Here is a 20,370-nt window from a genome sequence, read left to right on the forward strand (position 1 = left end):
ACAGGGTTTCCTCACAATTATATCGTACTCCTCTCAAGAAGTGAAACATATTCTTATTTTTGATCTCTACTTCTGTTCCTCACCTCACCCCACTCCGCTGAACTGGTATTATGATGCTGGAAACACAAAGGGCAAGGAGATTTTTGTTTACTAAGCCAGAGAAATATTGCTAATTAAAAAAGAATGGAATGGAATGGTAAGAGAATTGAGTAAGATGCATCTTTTGTTGGAGATAATCCTTATGCAGGGCATATGATGAATTTGGCCACCATAGAGGTCTCCCAACCATGAACCTTCTGGTCAACATGCAATTGTAAGGATGCTAACTACTGTTTGTGTCCTTTCTTTTAGAGGGCATAGAGGTGGGAAGGGGAAGTGAAAGTCAACAAGCCATATCATTGTCACTCCTGGGATCCAACTGCAATAAGCTAGAAGGACTCAAAATAGAAATCATGGACTTTCTTAGTTTCAACTGTGAAATTTTGCTAAGTTTAAAGTGTGGGAGGAATATTGATTTTTCCCCTATGTTTTTGAAACTAAAGGAAGAAAATCTTGGGTTGCTATTGTTTTTATAGGTGGAAAAACCATCAAAAGCAATTACATAGACTTATGTTTCCTAAAACATATTATATTTTCTTGAGTTTACTATCAAGTTTGAAAATTTTTACTTTTGGGCAGCCTGGGTGGCTCAGCGGTTTAGCACTGCCTTCAGCCCAGGGCCTGATCCTGGAGTCCTGGGATCGAGTCCCACTCAGGCTCCCGGCATGGAGCCTGCTTCTCCCTCTGCCTGTGTCTCTGCCTCTCTCTGTGTGTGTGTCTCTCACATGAATAAATAAATAGAATCTTAAAAAAAAAAAAAAAGAAAATTTTTACTTTTCTTATCTAATTTGCTTATCACTACTGATGGTGTTTTGAAAACCAAAATAATAACAAAATTTGTTAAAGGAATAGATATTAATATGATTAGACACTCAGAGATTCCTACTTAGTAAAGATTAAGAACCAATCCAAACTGTGGTGGAACAAAAAGAATAACCAAATTCATCCATGGCAGGGAAAGCCTATAACTTACATTTGCTAGGATTGGCACTTCTAGGAAGCAACTTTTTTTTTTTTTTTGGATAATTTAATGTAACAGGGAGAAATCATCCTAATATAAGAAAAGAATAATGAGAATGTTTCAAAAATCTTATAGAAAGTAAGTTGCTCAGAAAGAGTGCATGGTATTTCATTATCATCATTTTATAAATCTAAATACCAAATAGATGGGTTGTAATTTGGACTTCAGACATTTCCTTCGATCAGATAATGAAATTTCAAACAGGGTTTCATGGCAGATAGATTTCCTTATCTAGGTCCAGGGACACCTGTTAAAAACAATAGGTTGCACTTGAATTAAGAATCCTGACTACCCCTAAGATAAAGTATGAAACAGAACAACAGCAGTGTAAGGAAGCAGGAGCAACTCTGGCCATGACAGTGATGGAGTAGGTTTTTAATAAATATAAAAGCATATAATGAGGTCACAAAAGTCATTACCTAATGTTGTTTCTGGAGCCTCAGAACTACGAATAACAGGTTCAAAGCTTGTAGCAGGAACTAACCAAAAGCAACAATATGAACATGAGAAAGTTTAACCACACATGAAAAAATCTTAATTTTTCTTTCAAAACACTAGTTTCAAATGAATAACAATTTTTTTAAACTTTTGAATTGGCAGGAAGTAGTTTCTTTTTGAGGATTTGGTCAAACTAATTGGAAGTATTCATTGCAGAAGGTAGTCACAACCTTTCAGTTCGACTCGATGTTATTATGGTCAACATGAGGTTTTCCTAGGTATTTGATTTTGTGACTAATCAATATGAAAGCTTGCTTTGGAAATTCCGTTAAGGCAAAAAATGAAAATATATGTGAAAGTAACTTGTTGAAGTTTTTGGAAGCCGAGAAAAATACTTATGCTTCTATGATCATGACCACAATAAATAGATCATGTGTTTAAATGCAGATATAGCATTAAATAACTACGAGTCACTATTCCAGTCTTATGATACAACACATCTTTAAAGAGACCAAATATTTCACTCAAGTATGAGCTGCTAACCATACCTCATGCCTTGACCTTTAGAGACATGGAGACTCTTACTTCCCATCAGAGGCATTTCCTTGAGATCCCACTGGGACAGACTGCTAGGGTTCACCCCTCAAGCCATGGATAATATATTTACCCTGTTTGGTCTGAGGTGCTTCAGGGCTTGATGTGGTTTTAGGTCTGGGACGTGGACGACGGGTTCGTTGTGCTGTTTTAGAAGCTGAAGGACAAAACTTCAGATTACTCCAGTGAAGGCAGTTTTGGAAATTAGGCTCTAGATCTTCTAAAATACATCATTTTGTCTTGAAATTCCAGGTATATGTATTTCAAGACTGATATATTTTCTTTTTTCTGTTAATGACTTTTTTTTTTAACCACTGAAGATTCTTGAGAGATAAAACTCACACATAAAACTACATCAAGGAGTGAGCAATCTCATAAATCCGTAGCTTCCAAAACAGGTAAGGACTATAGCCAAGCTGTAGGTGGTGGGATTTTAGGTTCACACCAAGAAATGAAACTTTTCTAAAGAATCTATGATATCATGAGAATTGTTATGGTTTGGTTGGTCAAAAGAAAATACAGACATTACCGACTTTGAAACTCAGCTTTAAATTTGAGCCCTGTTTAGACAAAAGTACATGATGCAAGTTCAAGATTACATGGTTGACAGATATTCCTAGGTCCATGCATAGCTTTTAAAAACAACAGATAACTTCTTTTAAGAGTTCTCAATGCCCTTAAGGAGAAAAATAAAGTTGAAAGACAGAAGATGACAAGACAGTCTTATAAACCTGGTGACAATGTCATTATGATTATGATAGAGTGAGTTGATGATGAGCAGGAAAAAACTGTTGAAGGAACACAGAATATCATTACCTAATGTTGTTTCTGGGGCCTTGGTTCTAAGAGTGACGGGTTCAAAGGCTGTATGAAGAACTGGCCCAAAATAATAAAATAAACCAGAGAGAATTTAAGGATTCACTTGAATACTAACTGCAAAAGTCAATTTTTAAGCTTTAGGACTGACAGAAAAGAGACACTCTGCAGATTTGTTCACATTTTGCAAAATACCCATTAATCTCATAAGATAGGTATAGCATTATTCTCTGCTAAATATCACTGTGGTCAACAAAAGTTCTCCTAGATGTTTGGTTATCTGATTATTGCTAATATGCAAACTTCTGCTAGACAAACTTTTTATAAATTTATATATATTTATATGTTTCCAGCTATATTGGAAAAAGCATTTATCAGTCTAGTTGTACTTCTGTACAAGTTGAGACAAATGCCTATTATTTAAGTAATCATGGGTGCAATAATGAGCTTATTTACTTGAAAGCATGAGGATCAATACATTATGCAGTGTGCTCATCAATGTTTCGAAGTAGTCTTTGACTCAAGAAAAGTTAAACATTGTTAAGCCCTCTTAGCGAAGAACAAGGAGCCTACTCTTATCATGAAAGCCTATCATTTAAACTTTCAAGACTTAGGCACATTTAAAATTTTGACAATTAACTAAAAACATCGTTTTTTGAAACAATACATCTATCAATATAATCACACGGACCCTAACACAATAAAAAATAATGTAATTAAAGAACATGGAATTTCTGTAATTGATGAAGTATAAGCAGTGTAAAGGGGTGGATGGAAATTCATGTTTGAAACGAAGCTTAAAGTAGTCAATGCTGTTTCAGCACATGCACGTTTTCACATGAAACAATGAATTAGTTACACGGCAGTTTGATGTCCTGAAATGAGCATATTCAGTTTTCTTAAGTTCAACAAATAACAGAACTTAGCATAATTTCAAGATAAAGACCACAATGGAAGACAACAGAGGATGTTGAAATGGTTTTGCGATGCAAAAGAATCTTTAGCCACAATGATATGACAGTGACCAGGAAAAGCACTATTTTAAGGACACACATTCTCATTACCCACGATTTCTGGAGCTTTAGTTTTAAGAGTGCCAGGTTCAAGATCTGTAGTAGGAACTATGAAAAGCAATGAAATAAACACTTGTGAAAAATCAGCAAATTAAATCTAACCAGTACAACATTGCTTCAATAAATGTAGAGCAATTACATTTTCTTTCTGAAATTAAATACTTAAAGATTTGGTCACCCTATAACCAGGTAAACATTCTCTCAAGAAATAGTGATAGCTTACATAATCTAGTGAGCATCTCAAAGTCAACACAATCTTCTCTTGGGTGTTTTAATACGTAATTCCAACTATTGCCCTAGGAAACTTGTTTAAACGTTTTACCAAATATATACTAATAAAAGCGTTCAGGCAATTGTTGGCTTTTCTATGGAAGCTTTAAGAAGATAGCATGGCTAAATAAGATGGATACAGTAAATGACTTTTATGTTTGAAAGGAGGCATAGAAAAGAACAAAGCAAAGTGAACCATGCTCATCTTGTGAACTCCTAAGTGGAAATAGGCTAGACCCTCACATGATGCAAAGGCATTCCACTAATCAGGATGAGTAACTATCACTCAGTGTGTGGTGCCCAGGGGAGCAGCTCTCTGCTTTAATCACAAAACTGGTACCCTATATGTGTGGAAGAGATTGCAGGGAAGGCCACTAATGCTTCTAGGGTCACATCCAAACTTTTGAGTCGTACCTTCAAGAACTTTGTTCAACTGCTCTCTGGACTCTTCCAAACACTACACTATCAATTACCACTTAGAAGCATGAGGCCTGTGCTCTCTGGCTGGCCTCAATACCTGCTTCCTTCTTGCCTCTGTTCAAATCTATGAATTTAAGACCCACCTTCCTCCTAACTCCTTATTCCTGTCCTTCACAAACTTCTCGCTAAGCTCATAGATGTTTATAACACCTGCAAAAAATAATCTGGAATTGCATAGACACATTGCCTTGGTTCAATCTTTGAATGTTTCCTATTGGGGCAGGTTTTGACTTTGACTACAGAAATAAAAACAAGCTGCCTACATCTGGGATATCTTCACAGCTGTTGATGTAGCTGTGGGGAAATTAAAGGCACTTAATGTTTCTTGAAATAAAAGTGATTAGTTCTACTTAAGACATTTTATCTTTTAGAGAAGTATGGAATGAAATAATCAAGAATAAATATAATACATATTAAAGTAGAAGATCCTATGTATAAAGCACAAGGAATCCAGTTGCCACACATGTCTCCTCAAGTCATGTTTTCCTTTGCTAACTCAATGGTGGGATTCAGTACAGATCATCTTCTGCCTTCACCTATACTGGGGTCATATGGGCTATCACTTCAGCCACTGGCATCAATCCCAGACTCCCAAGAGCTGCCAAGACTCACTCCTTTAACCAGAAACCCACAATTACCCGGTTTTGTTTGAGGTGCTTCAGTAGTTGGTGTAGTTTTATGTTTGGGACGGGGACGACGGGTCCTTTTCGATATTTTAGGAGCTAAAGAAAGAAAACCTTTGGTTACTAGAGTGCATAGTTCAGAAGTGAAGGGTAGCATGACACATGACTCTAGATTTTCTAAAACTTACTACATGTAGTAAATTTGCCTTATCAGCCTTTTAATTTGAAACTTTCAACCTTAGTAGTATATATTCTTTTATAAATGCAAGTTCATTGTGAATGAGTCATATAGAATCAAGTTATTAATTCAAGAAGCAAAATAGTGTTTATAGTTGTATCAAACAAAAGGGGTAAGTCCTGCTGCAGAAACAGTATGGAGTAGCCATAGTCAGATACAAACTCTGTGACAATTTACTAAGATAAGGCCATATAATTAACTAAAATATTTATCAAAGGACGGGTATTACACAGAGACTTAAAAAAAAAACTAGAACTTCAGATCCACAGAGAAACTTCCTGATACCCCAATAGTCATTAGTGTCAAAAGAACTGCTTCTTAAACCCAGCTTTAACAAGACAGGGTTAAAAAGCACAGGAGATGACAAAACAATTTCAGATGGTTACTTGTACAACAGATGACCTGAGTTAAGTTTATGTGTGGCTCTCTTAAAAACAATAATTTGTTTTAAGAGTCAGAGTTCTCAAATACTTGTAGGATGAAGAATTTAATGGAGTGAGAACAGATGATGACATAGCCCTTATGAAGAAGAAGGATAAGAATCTGTAGCTATGATGTCGACAGAATGAGCCTGACAATCAGAAGGGAAAGCACTTACTGAGGAGTATGTGTTATTACCTTGTGTTGTTACCCATGTCTCAGTTCTGAGCATAACAGGTTCAAGGTCTGCAGTAGGAACTGACCAAAAATATTAAAAATGAACAAAATGAACAAAATGATTGATTAAAATTTTAAAAACCCTCAAAACATTTACTTCAAAATGAATCTTACTCATATGCTTTCTAGAACTATGTGGCAACTTTGAAAGTTAAATTAGAAAAGCAGACTGTTGATTTCCTAAAATTTGGCCAAGTCTAAGTGAGGTAACTATTTTCCTTACTTCTCCTTTGATGATCTGATTCTAACTAATAAGTCAAAGCGGGATGTGTGGGTATTACTAACAACTCAAAATCTGGAGAGTGAGGCTGCAGCATGATGAATCGAGCAGATTATTCCTCCATTCTAGGCAAAGAAGGAACATGCCTTCATGCGCAAAGAAGAGCTTACTATTTGTTAATTTGAACTGAATATGCCTAATTTTTCTAAATCAGTTTTATTTTCAAGACATAAACAGAAATTAATAAAAGGCACAGTGATAGAGATTTCACTCCAGAAGCATGAGGCATTCAGTTGCCCCACAGATTCCCCTCTACTATGTTCCTCTTGCCATCCCTACAGTGGGAACTTCTATTTAACACAAGTTATATCTTCATTTTTATGGGGCCTATCGGCTACTTCCAACCATTGGAATTACTCTTGAGACCCTGTTGGGTTAGGCTGCTGAGACTCTAAACCAGGAGTAATTTTTACCTGGTTTGAGCTCAGATGCTTCAAGACTTGGTGTGGGTTTTGGTCTGGGACGTGGACGATGTGTCTGTGGTGATGTTTTGGAAGCTGAAGGAAGAAATCCTAAGGTTACTACACAATGACATTACCTCTGTTCTGGAAGCAATGAGAGGTGAAAACATGATTCTAGATTTTCTACAACTTGTTAGACATCTGCTTTTCTAGTTTGAGACTTTTGTCATGTATACCCCTTATATAATTTCTTTTATCACAAAAGATTCTTTGAAGAAAAAAATCCATTTTTAATTCAAGAAATAAAGATTAGTAATTATAATCAAAGTGTCATAGAGCCAATTGATTGGGCAACAGAAAGGTTAAGAACCATTGCTAAATTTTAATGGATTATGAAGGATGTCATATTAAATCTGAGATTTATAATTCAACTTTTCAACCTTTCTGCACTTTCTATGTAACTACTAAAAACAAGAACACATCATTACCTAAATAGAAACAAAAAAAATACCACAAAAATAGGGGGAAAAAAAGATGTGAAATAAATGGATCCTCTTGGCTTCATGATAGCTGTTATTAGGCTTTATCTACCTATATAAGAGGTAGAAACCCATCATATGTTTGAAAACCAGTTTTTTGTTATTCATTGTTTTTTGTTTTTACCACCAACACTGCTTAAATAAAAAACAAAATAATGTTAAACAATTTCAAAAATGGTTACATGGCAAATAAATGTTGTGAAGTAGGTTCTCTTAAAAATGACAGTTTTAAGAGTTTTCATAATTTTAAGAATGTAAATGGAATGGCCAAAAAGAATGACATATGATCACATAATACAAGATGAAACTCTGGGTTTGACAAAAGCAAAGTCTTCTTGAAAAGATAGTATATCTATTATTACCTAATGTTCCTGGGGCCTCAGGTCTAAGAGTGACAGGTTCAAGAACTGTAGCAGGAACTGCCCAAAAAATACAGTAAATCAAATACATTTTAAAACGCATGAAAAGTCTGAATATTCACATCTAAACAAATCTACTTGTGTATCAATCTGTCTATAATAACAAAGAAAAAAAATTAACCTCCTAACTGAAGGAAAGAGAAGATGATTATTCTTTGAAGATTTGGCAAATTATAGTCATGGTCTTAGGCTCAGCCTTTGAACTATCGTAATTGTCTTAGTCAACATGAAATTCTCCTAGGTTTTAGCTAATGGGTCCTCATATGGAAAACTCTGCACTGGAAAATATTCTTATTCATTTACCTAACTACAGTTGGAAAAGGAATTATCTTTAAAAAAAATCTGATCTATACCTAATTCTACTGTTTTAGAAAGTCTCCCACAGATGGCATATCACCCACAATTGCCAATATTGGCCCAAAAATACGCAAGGGACTTATAATTTTTTGTTTACTTGAACTGGATATATTGGCTCTGCTAAAGAAGCTTTATCATTAAAATTTGGATGGAAGTTGGTAGCAAGAAAAATACCAAATGCATATCAAAGAAGACTTTCACATAGAAAGAGTAAGATATTTTAGCACCAAATATATCACACGAAGCCACATTCTCCAACACCTGGGTGAACAGACACTACTGACCATGCCTCATGACCTCACACTTAGAAGCCACTAATAGTTTGGCACCGTTTTGTGTCCCCGCCAGGATAGACTACTTGGGTTCACTCTTAAAGCAAGGAATCACATGTTTACCAGATTCTGTCTGAGGTACTTGAGGGCTTGGTGTGGTTTTAGGTCTGGGACGTGGACGACGGGGTCTTTGTGATGTTTTAGTAGCTGAAGAAAGAAAAACTTTGTGTTACTTTACTTTGTGTGGATTCTGAGGGGAGGTTTTTTTTTTTTTCTTTTTTTTTTTTTTAAAGAGCTATTAGATTTCAAAAGTTCTAGGAAATTTTCTGTAATTTAATATTTTTGAAGACTTAATACCAATGTGTCTTATTTTTATCATTGGTGATACTTTGGGGGCAAACTCATGTATATGGTTGAACTGTTCATTCAAGGCATGAAGATTAGAACTGAGAATTAAACACTCGAAGAACTTCCTCATTGGGGAAGAAATGAGAAGGAGGGTTCAACTCTGGTGCAAGGGGAGGGGAGGTCACACTAAGGAAAAGGCTTATAATTTAAAATTTAGGTTATTTCCTATTTGTCAAGTTAGTAATAGAGCATGTCATTATTTAAAGCACCAACAAAGAAACATACCATGCAAATAGCTTTTTAAAACCTTAGGAACTTAGACGTGCAAAGGAGCATAAGAATGGCTATTATTGCTGATCAGCCTAGATAAGAAACACATCCCATTTTGTTTTAAACTTAGCTTTAACACAGAACACTGTTCAATGAAGCATGAGATAAGACAATGTCAAACATATCAAATGGCAGCAATGTTTTGAATTAAGCTAATGTCTGCTCTCATAAAAACAACGAGAAGCTTCAGATGAAGTGACTGAAAGGCAACAGAGGATGATGGTGGCTGTCCCATGAAGGAGGAAAGGCTGGGAGGTGGAGACCGAATGGAATGTACAATGAGCAGCAAAAGCATGTGGCGAATTGCATAGCATCATTACCTAATGTTGTCCCAGATGTCTCAGTAACAGGTTCAAGGTCTGTAACAGGAACTGAAGTAATAAAATAAGCAAAAGAGGTTTTTAAAAAATGTATAAGGAGCTACAATATTCACTTCAAAATGTATTTAGCCAGTGTAACATTGCATCTAGAATTACTACTTTATTTCTAGATGACATGAACTGTGGGGTGAACTGTGTCTCCCACAAATTCCTATGTTGAAGCATCAACTCCCAAATGTGATTGTATCTGGACATAGGGGCTTTGAAGAGGCAATTCAGGTTAAATGGAGTTGTAAGGGTAGGTCCCTAATCCAATATGACTGATGACATAAGAATAGGGTGACACACAAAGGATGGTCACACACAGAGGAAAGGCCATGGGAGGACACAGAAAGACGAGGCCATCTACAAGCCAAGGAGAATGGCCTCAGGAGACGTTAAAACTGCTGATACCTTCATCTTCAATTTCCAGCCTCCAGAGCTGTGAGAAGTAGATTTCTATTGTTTAAGACACCCAGTCTATCTTGTTATGGCAGCCTTACAAGCTTCCTTGCAATAGGAAATCAATTGTTTGTCCAGACTTGGCTAAACTGTAGTTCAGGACTTGTTCATCTTTGAGATAGTCATTACCCGTGGTCTCTGTTTAGCACCACAAGGGGGAAACAGTTGCACTAGTTAGTCCTTGATTATTTGAATCCAACACGGTAGACTCTAGGACGTTTTTAGGCTTTTACTTAAATACATTTCTAACTATCTTGAAAAACACATAAGAGTCTAACTTGCACTTTATTGGGTGCTGAATGAAGAAGACATCTACTATGTTTATCAACTTATGATTGCAGAAAAAGTCCCTAAATATCCACGCAGTCATTACATAAATGACCAGAAAGGGCTATGATGACCTTGCTGAGAACTCAACTTTGGAAAGATCTTGTGACTTGTATCTAAAGAAACGTACTCAAGAGGACTGAGTAATGGGCACCCATTCAGTCTATGGCATCCAGTAAAGCACCCATCCACTTGTAGTACCGGGAAAGCCTCAAGCAGGGTGGAAAGAAGAGATTTCTGATGCTCATGAGAACAACATCAGACTCCTGAGTGGAACATTCAAGCCCTCCTTCAACTTCTTGTGGTATTATTCAAATACAGAATCACCCACGATATGTTTTGACTGACACTTCAAAGAAGCAGAACCTCTGCCCTCTGGTTGTCTCCATACATATCCTTTTTTTTTTTTTTTTTGGTCTTTGTTTACTCTCACCTGTCCACTCGTGCAAATTCTGATGTGATGTCAAGATCCAAATTCCTTCCCTGATTTACTGAGGCTCAAAATGATGCTTTACTTGTTTAAGACCTTATATGATGAGTACCCAAGAAATATCTTCAATTTGCAAAAACACCCTGCCTTATTTTCCTTCTCTATGCCTTTTATGCAGGAAAAGGCTTTGTGTATAGCTAGCCTGAAGACTAAGTAAAACATGTTTCCTACTACCCTGCGTTAGAGGAAAAATTATGTACCTTCCAAACATGTACTTCTCACCAACTCTGAAGGGGAAAGGACTCTTCATGATTCCTTCACTAGAGGGGATGTGGATTTACACTTTCAACCAGTCACAGGCTCTCAGGCTCCTGAAACCAAGGACTGAGCTTTCATCTGGTGTAGTCCCAAATTCATCAAATTCATCTGGACTTGGAGTGGTTTTAAGGTTGGTTTGTAACTGACATGTTCATTGGGATGTTCATGGAAGTGTAAAAAGATAACCTTTTGTCACTTTAAAGTTTATGGTTCTGCAAATTATGAAGTTTAAAAAATTCTTTGTTTTCTACAGCTTGACAGATTTTTCTAGAGTTTAGTAAAATATGGTTCTAGTGTGAAAAAATTTGGCCCTACTATGCTACTGTATCTTCTCCTCTTATTGATACTTTGGGGGCAAAACTGACACAAAAATGAAGCTTTTAATTCTGAGGGTCAAGATTGGTATTTTTGATCACATTTTTTAAAAGATTTTATTTTTTAAAGTAATCCCTACAGCCAGCATGGGGCTCAAACCTGCAATCCCAAGATCCAGTCCCATGCTCCACCAACTGCGCCAGGCAGGCGCCCCTTTATCATATTCTCTTAGAGTCCCTGACTGCATTAAAAAGGTTAAGAGTCATTTATAAACTATGCTGGAGAGTAAGAGGTAGTCAGATTCACCCCAAGGGTGGGGCTTACTTTTTAAACTTATTATCCTTGACCACATTATCTGTTAGACAATTTGCTAAAAACATATTACTCAAAAGTTAACAAAAGACAGGCAGATAAAAAAGGTACATGTACAAAGGAACAAAGGATGAATTAAGAAACTTCCCTGTCACAGCTCAGTTAGAGAGATCTGGATCAGGTGCTCACATGAATATATGAAATTTGTCTTAACGGAGAACTCAGATTAAGCCAAAAACAGAAGGTGGCATGAAAAAATTTTAAAGTCAGTTACATGGTAGGAAGGGATCCCAAACTAGATTCAGGCATGACTCTCTCAAGAACAAAAGGTAATTTGTTTTATGCACGTTCAACTCAAAAGATAAAGAATATAAATGAAAGGCAATGAGTGGAATGGGTTTGACAATGAGCAGGAAAAGCTCTTGCTGAAAGTCAGAAAGTGGCATTACCAAATGTAGTCCCTGGAGCCTCTTTCATGGGAGTGACTGGTTCAAGAACTATAGCAGGAACTGACCAAAAATAATAAAAAACAAAAATGAAATGTTAAACATTTATACAATCTCAGAACTGCAAAATAATTGTGCCTAAGTAATAATGCATCTAGAGCACACAGCAAAAACTATTCGCTTTCTGAATTGAGGGATATGGAGTCAGTCTCTCATTCAGGTACCAATGTATCACTTAGTTGGGGTTGTCTTTGTAGCAGACAATTGTCCCCGTGAAGTGCCCCTGAAGAGTCTCACTTTTTCACAATCCTAGAATAATGTACCAAAATAGACCCTACCAATCTTGCTGAAAACTCATCTTTGGAAAGAGATAGCGAACTCTGCCTAATAGGATTAGGCTGGTAGCAGTAGGCTCATAAGAGAGCAGGATAAGGGACAGGCACTGAATCTGAGCTATAGAGGTAGCTTTCTGCCCAACGCCCAGGGAAAGTGTGACCATATACAGATACTGATGATTCTTACATGAAATTCAAACTCCTAAGTTGATTATTCAAAATACCTTTTCGACTGGTCCTTTGGGCCCATTTAGCTGCAGCAGCCTCAATGAAATGTTCTAATTGACACATAGAAGACTGACAGCCCCAAATGCTCCGAGAAGCCTCTGCCTCCCCTCACTGGTCCTCCACCCACGTCCTTCCCTTCTGCTTCTCCATCCTCCTTTGCCCCAGTCATCCAAATCTACAGTGATTTCAACACTCGATCCTTCCTAACTATTCTGGCCCACTCTGTTTCTTTAAACCAAGGGGGGGGGGGTTAAATCTCACCCATGGCTTATTTGTATGCAGCCTATGAGAGCTAAAATGATTTTTTCCCATTTTTTAAGTGGTTGTACAATTAAAAAGGAAAATAAGAAGAAAACGCAACAGAGACTTCATGGCTCACAAAGCTCCAAATATTTACTATCTAGCCCTTTATAGAAAATATTTGCCGAGTCCTACCCCAGATATTTATCATGACTTAACTTTGTAGTTAACAAGAAATAATTTCCCATTTCCCCAAACATACATTCTGTAGCTATTCCATTCCACCACACATGGCCAATATTTAAAGGATGAATAGAATTGAATGAGAAATCAAATAAACAGTAAATTCCAACTCACAAGTTTAAGAAATTCAGCGACCACCTAAACCCTTCCAACCATGTTCTCCTGCTCACTCTGGAGTAGAAGCAGCTGCTACCCCTGACCTGCTCCTTCACTTTTTCTGGACCCCACAGGATGGGTTTAACCAGGATCTACACATTTACCCAGTTCAGTCTGAAGTGCTTCAGGACTCCCTGTGGTTTTAGGTTTGGGATGTGGATGAAGAGTTTGTTGAGGCACCTTGGGAACTAAAGGAAGAAAACCTCAGGTTAACAGAGTGTTTTTAGTGCCAGGAGCTGTTGATAGGATTACATTTGTTCTAATTTTTTGAGCTATAGAAAATTTTTCCTTTGAGCTTAAAGTATTTGTCTCCATTTCAATAACTCCCTCTTTATATCATTTACACTGCTCTGAAAAGCAAAGGTCACACAGAAATATGAGTTTATATATTGAGGATATTCTCATAAGGATCTCTAAATGAAAAAAGTTCCAAAACTTTACTGAGTTATGGTGGTGGTGGTGAAGGTATAAGGTGAATTTGAACTAATAATGATGCCACTTATAATTTAAGTTTCTTAGCACTGAACACATTTTCTATTTCACATTTTACTGAAAGAAGACATCGTTACCTAAAATGGCAAAACAAAATCATGCACATAATAAAAATGTGGGAATCTAGAGCTGTACAGGAATCACGTCGTACTATAACAGTTATGACAATACTCTGCTTAGATCAAGGATAGACACCCTCACCCCAACCCTCATAGGTTCGAAACTCAGGAACCAAAAATGTGACTAATAGGTTACATGGAGGTGAGATGCCATCAATTCTAGTGCATTACATTGCAAATGCGTATACCAGACTAAGTTCGTACTTCGCTCTTACAAAAATAAGTAAGTGGTCTTAAAAGTCTTCAATATGTGAAGAAGCAGCTGAATGACAACAGAGAAGGACACACAAGTCTTGTGAAGCAGAAGCAGCTGTGCGTATGAAGGTGATGAACTGGGTTTCAAATGAGCAGGAAAAGCAGATGCTGATGGACATAATGGGTCATTACCTAGTGTGGTCACTGGAGCCTCGGTTCTAAGAATAACTGGTTCAAAGACTGTGGTAGGAACTGATCAAAACCAATAAGAGAAACCAAAGAGATTTTTGTGAACACATGAAATGTCAGAAAATTCATCTTACCAATAAAAATAATGTTTCTAAGCCTTTTAAGGGGGAAAGAGCAGGAAAAAGGTGGATTACACATTCCAAGATTTAATACCAAGAGGCAGGAACTAGGGGTGTGGGAGGAAGCAGGGGTGGGGGTACTGGGTCACCTTGGGGCCTGTTTACCACACACACTGTAGAGAGCCAAAAGGAAGCTGATACTGCACTCGCTAAGAGATTAGGCTCTTAGTGAAAAGGGTGGCATTTGATACAACAGAGTGAAGAAGAGCCTCTGTTTGTGATATCATATTAAACTAGGTATCCCCTCAGGGCTTTTTAAAAAAGATTTTTTTTCTTTGAGAGAGGGAGGGCAAGCACAAGTGGGGGGGGGGGGAAGGGCAGAGGGAGGAGGAGAAGTGGGCTCCCCACGGAGCAGGGAGCCCAACTCAGGGCTCATTCCCAGCACCGGACACTTACCTGACTGAGCCACCCAGGCACCTCAGTTTTAAGAACAGAAAAAGCATGGTCCTGTGCAGAGGAATCACTGAAGCCCAGTGGGTCCAATTTAAACTCGTAAGTAGATACCTCAGCCCCCTTAAATCCATCCTACGGGCCCATTTGACTGGAGAGCATCAAGTCATCCTCTGTCTAGGAGGCCAGCTTCAGACACTCTCTGCTTGTCAGTCTTTGATCCCTTACCCATATATTCATCCAAACTCTGTACTGGTTTCTTCCTAACATCCTGAGCCTTTTCCTGCTCCAGATATTAACCAGGCTCCTAGCACATAGCATTGTACCATTTGGGAAATTACATATATAGACAGACAGACACACACACACACATGCACACACACTCTTGTATAAACATTGCTGCCTTGTGTGATTTTCTCTGTTTATGCTGGAATGGCTTTTGTTTACAACTATAGCACACATTAAGAAATAAAACATGCTTCCTACTGCTAATATGGTTATAGGGGTTATGTGGGGATAATTAAAGTAGTAGACTTGAATTGATTATCCTCTTTACTAAGCAAGCTTTATCTTTAAGGCAGGAATGGAATCTGGGTAGCCTGGGTGGCTCAGACAGTTGAGCACCCAACTCTGAGTTTTGGCTCAGGTCATTATATCTCAGGGTCATGAGGTCAAGCCCAGGACTGGCTCAGCACTCTGCGAGGAGTCTGCTTGAGATTTCTTTTCCTCTGCCTCTCCCTCTCTCATTTGAGCATGCACTGTCTCCCTGTCTCTCTCTCTCTCTCTCAAAAAAAAAAAAAGTAGTATATATTTTTTTAAAAAGAATGGAATCAAATAGCATGAAAAGTAATTAAGATAATCATTGATGGAGATTCCCACACAGAAGCACAAGATAATTATCTCAAGTTCTGCTCATTAACCAGCAGTTTTTACGCTTAAAAGATCTATTGGGCAAGTGCCAATCATGCGCATAGAATTTAAGGTCCCAACTGGGGTAGACTGCTTGAATTCCTTAAACCAGAAACCACGTATTTACCCAGTTTGGTCTGAGGTACTTCTGGATGGGGTGTGGTTTTAGCTTTGGGGCGTAGACGACGAGGTTTCTTTGTTGTTGCTGAAGGAAGAAAATTTAGGATTAATACTGTGTTGATGGCTCCATGAACTCTGAATAAAATGATAAGCTAAGCTTTCTAAAATTTGTCAGAGTTTCTTTGAAGGGAGAAAACTTTGTTACTTTGGTTTAATATTTTCTCCCTTAGTATATCAATAGGTTTCCTTTTATAATTGAGAGTTCGCCAGAGGTTAAAAAGTACAATACAATTATGTTTAAGAAATGAAGATGAGGAACCATCATTTCTTTGAAAGTGTCCATAATCCAAAACTAGTTACAAATTGCTCCTAAAATATGATGATGTGAGAGAAGTTCATATCCTATTCACTTGTAAATATAATTCAAAACAAGTAGGCTTCGGAAAATTTTCCATCTGCTAACTTACTAGAACAGGCATACAGAATTTGATGGAATATCCATTAAGTGAAAGAAAGATAGAACCTGAGATACAAAAAGAAAGTAAGAAAATTCATGGTATCCTAATCGATACTTTATCAGTGGTCTATAGAGGGCCTAGTGGAGAATCACATTCAGACCTTAGCTCTAACAAACAGTAGTATTGTTCAAACAGACTCAGATTGACATGACGCAATCTGAAGCTGGGATGTGGGGTAGAGAGTGTTGTTCAATTAAAGCCATACACATCTCTGTTAGAAAGAAAGTCTTTTATGTTGTAGGATGATGCTAGGTTATGACATCATCTAAATAGCACCACAGATAACTCTGACAATGAATAAGAAAAAGCACTTGCTAAAGGACATAAAGGATCATTACCTAAAGATGTCCCAGAAGTAATAGGTTCAGAATCTGTGGCAAGTAAAGATCAAAAGTGATTGGAAAAAAGGAAAAAGAAAAAAAAAGTGATTGAAAAAAAAGTTAAACCCATGAGAAAAGTCATCAAACTCTCCTGAAAAAATGAACTTCACTAGTGTGGCATTGGTTCTGCAACCAAAAAGCAAACATTTTTAAAATTTTGAGGTCAGGGTACAAAGATATTTGTTCTTACGAAATGGTTATATTCTTAGTATCTCCACATAGCTCCAAGTTTTGCTTTTTATATTATCTGATAATACAAAAACAACAAGAAAACCCTGCTTAGAGAGATCTTTAGGCATCTTTCTAGTAATATTAGGTTTAAAAATGATGAGAAAAGAATGTAAAAGTATTATTTATTGGAAAACAAGGCCCTAGATCATGATAGATGAAATAATTGATATATTTAAGTAGCTATATAATGACGAGCCAAAATAGATGATGTTTTTTTTTTTGTTGTTGTTGTTAAGAGCTCACTTTGGAAGAAGACCAAGACTTCTGTCCGAACAGAATCATAGAAAAGAACAAGATACAGAGGGTCATTCAGTCTGCAAAACTTGTCAGTGCATTTCTCTGTTATCAGGACAGAAAAGGCCTGACCCCAGGAGGATAGGAGAGTATGGTATAGCCAAGTGACTTAAATCCAATCACTGAAATCAGGCATTCAAGGTCCTCTTCATGGACCATCTAAAAGTAGCATCACTGACCACAATTTCTGAGCATCAGCTAAATGAACATTGTCTTTCCCCTTTCTCTCAATCAGGATGCTCTTCTAATTCCTATCCTTCTGCTGTTCCCCACACGTATGGTACCTCTCCGCCACAGTCTATGCTAGTCCCGCCTATCTCTGCAACCTATCTACATGCTGTAGAAACTTTGAGGTCCATATTATACTTAACAGCTCATGAATTTTTTACTTTTCTAAGAATTAACTGTGTGCCTGACAGTTGGTAAAACTTAATAAATACGTTGCTTCTGTCTGTATTCCTTTTTATCTATTTATAAGAAACTTGCTTCCTCAACCAAGTGAAGTCATTTGTTATTTCTCAACTATTTTTCACAGATGCTAGTGTAGCGCTTAATAAAATGTGTGGCTAATTGAACTAAATATGCTAGTCGGATATTTAACTAGGTAGGTTTTTGATAAACCAGAAAGAGGAAAACACAATTTTCAGAGAAATAAACAAAATACAAAAGTACAAGAAGATACCAAGCAGCATAAGGAAGTTACAGTTATTTACTAGAGCTCTTGTTACCTTGGCCTTCACACTGAAGGCCTCACCGAATTGTGAGCTATTTGGTGGCAAGTTAAACCGCCACGCAAAAGTCACATCCAGGGGGTTCCACGGGTACCAGGAACCACATATTTACCTAGTTTGCTCTCAGATGCTGTTGGGCTCGGTGTGGTTTTATGTTTGGGACGTGGACGACGTGTTCTTGGTCGTTGTGATGTTTTGGGAGCTGAAGGAAGGAAACTGGTTAATGTTGTGTATAATTCCAGAAACTCAAGAAAGGATGATACATGGCTCGAGGGTTTCTAAAATTTTGCTAGGTTTTCTAAGTCTTAATAAATTAGTCTCTTTGGTTTTAGAATTTTGTCATCTATATGTAAGAAGATTTGGTGGTTGGAGGGGGTGCTGTCCACTGACAGTTCGAGAAAGAATATATAAAATTATTCTAATAATCTAAAAATCTCATTATTATTGATGTCAGATTTTCAAAAAGGATCCTGACCCCAGAAACGTAGCATGTCTATACAGGGGAGAACCCAGGCCCCAGGCTTACCTGCTTTTAGGAGATTGTACTTAGAAATTATTTGGTTTACACATACATCCCATTAAACATTAGAAAAAGCACATTTCATTTCTTAAAATCATTGGTAGACAATAAAAATGCCCTATCTTAATACAACCTTCTGTCAATGTCCACAGAAGTAAAATTGATGTGTATGAAGCAGCCGCTCCTAATTGTATTTGAAATTCAGCTTTGCTACAGAACACTGAGCAGAATCACAGGCTCTGTAAAGCACTAATAGAGCTGGATAATACGCAAGATATATGCTCTATCCGAGGTGCATGCAAGCTTAACCAAGCAACTAATCAAGTAACTTATTTTAAACATCTTCAATATTCAAAATGAAGACTATAGTTGAGTGACAAGGGAGGGCGATGAGAAAATCTTAGAAAAAGAAAACCCCTTGACCAAGATAATAACAGAATAGACTAGACAATGGGCAGAAAATGCACTTGCTTAAAGACATAAAAAGTCATTACCCAATGTTGTTGTGGGAGCCTCAGTTCTCAGAGTTACAGGTTCAAGGTCTGTGGCAGGAACTGACCAAAAGCAATAAACAATGGAGATTTAAGAAATATAGAAAAAGAAGGAAAATTATCTTTAAAACAAATCTTGTTTACCCTGTAATGTTTAAAAAGCATTTCTGAATGCTGTAAAAGTAGTATTTGGTCTCTAATTGACTATACTCTGGTATCCATTTATCTCACAAAATAGATATACCTGTGTATTTTGCATTCTTATGAGGCCAGTGAAAAGCTTTTCTCTGTATTTCATTATCTGATACCAGCTACATTGGAAACTTGGTTCCAAAAACATTTCAGTTGCCTAATCTGTATCTTAATTTAATCTGAAAAACTGCAAAAGCTTCTTTCAGTATTTGGAAGGCTTTCACCACCATTGCTATTTGTTTTGAGGAATTGTGGCGGTGAGAATTTTTTTAAAATGTTCTCAATTTGTCTGTTTATTGGACATGTGTGACAGTCATGCAAAAGGTAAACGTGTGCCTTTTCTCCATAATAAATGGGGAACTCTTTCATACTCTTTCTCTTAATTCATTTATCTCAAATGAATAATTAGGAGATAATCATTCAAGTGGGCAACAAACAGATCATTAAGAGAAAGGTCTGAAGAATAATAATTCAACTTTTATCTATATAAACAGGATTCCTGTAATTCTATAATATTCTGAAATGATTGAATTATACATATCTATGAAATTGTGATTTGTAACTCCTTGGATTCAAATTAGCATCTCCATTTGTCATTAAGTTCAGAAGACTAAATGTAACATTAAACATCTCATCATGAAAACACTGTGAGCTTTTGTATGAAGATTGCCTTTCACTAAGATAACAGCAGAGTTGGTTTAAGCCACATCGGACATCTTCTGAATTAATGGAAAATATGGCCTACAGAAGAGATGAGGAAAGTGAACACAATAGGATGAAACAATATCGAAAACTGATTGCCTTCAAACAAAATAGGGAATCCCTGTTTTGCTTGGAAATCAGCGTTGCAAGATGAATTTTTCAACAGAAACATGCACGTGCATTTGAATAGTACAAAATTCAAGAGGAAAGGACTTTTGCAAGAAAGGGATAATTGGGTATTACCTCAAGCCCCAACCAGATTTTTAACTGCTCCTCTCCCATAACCATTAAT

The 20,370-nt window shown here is 37.0% G+C and overlaps 1 protein-coding gene across 41 annotated transcripts in view; it reads right to left on the bottom strand.

The window, feature by feature from the left end:
- Nucleotides 1–20,370, bottom strand: part of LOC112640164 (ABI family member 3 binding protein) — a 234,307-nt gene that overhangs the window by 71,225 nt on the left and 142,712 nt on the right. For 23 of the 41 annotated variants that reach the window (XM_035709991.2, XM_035709990.2, XM_035709972.2 and 20 more), the window contains 16 exons: nt 19,188–19,247; nt 18,286–18,375; nt 16,027–16,104; nt 14,425–14,484; nt 13,531–13,614; nt 12,228–12,287; nt 9,576–9,626; nt 8,701–8,784; nt 7,892–7,948; nt 7,003–7,086; nt 6,271–6,330; nt 5,430–5,513; nt 4,033–4,089; nt 2,969–3,028; nt 2,226–2,309; nt 1,540–1,599 (listed from right to left, as the gene is read on the bottom strand). The exons of 1 other annotated variant lie outside the window; for it this stretch is intronic. In XM_035709991.2, coding sequence (XP_035565884.1) covers nt 1,540–1,599; nt 2,226–2,309; nt 2,969–3,028; nt 4,033–4,089; nt 5,430–5,513; nt 6,271–6,330; nt 7,003–7,086; nt 7,892–7,948; nt 8,701–8,784; nt 9,576–9,626; nt 12,228–12,287; nt 13,531–13,614; nt 14,425–14,484; nt 16,027–16,104; nt 18,286–18,375; nt 19,188–19,247 — 1,113 coding nt within the window. The remainder of the gene's footprint in view (nt 1–1,539; nt 1,600–2,225; nt 2,310–2,968; nt 3,029–4,032; nt 4,090–5,429; nt 5,514–6,270; nt 6,331–7,002; nt 7,087–7,891; nt 7,949–8,700; nt 8,785–9,575; nt 9,627–12,227; nt 12,288–13,530; nt 13,615–14,424; nt 14,485–16,026; nt 16,105–18,285; nt 18,376–19,187; nt 19,248–20,370) is intronic. 17 more of the 41 variants (XM_035709979.2, XM_035709978.2, XM_035709958.2 and 14 more) reach the window with 14 other exon arrangements.

The sequence above is a fragment of the Canis lupus genome, chromosome 33 (genome assembly GCF_003254725.2).
Source record: "Canis lupus dingo isolate Sandy chromosome 33, ASM325472v2, whole genome shotgun sequence".
Lineage (NCBI taxonomy): Eukaryota > Metazoa > Chordata > Mammalia > Carnivora > Canidae > Canis > Canis lupus.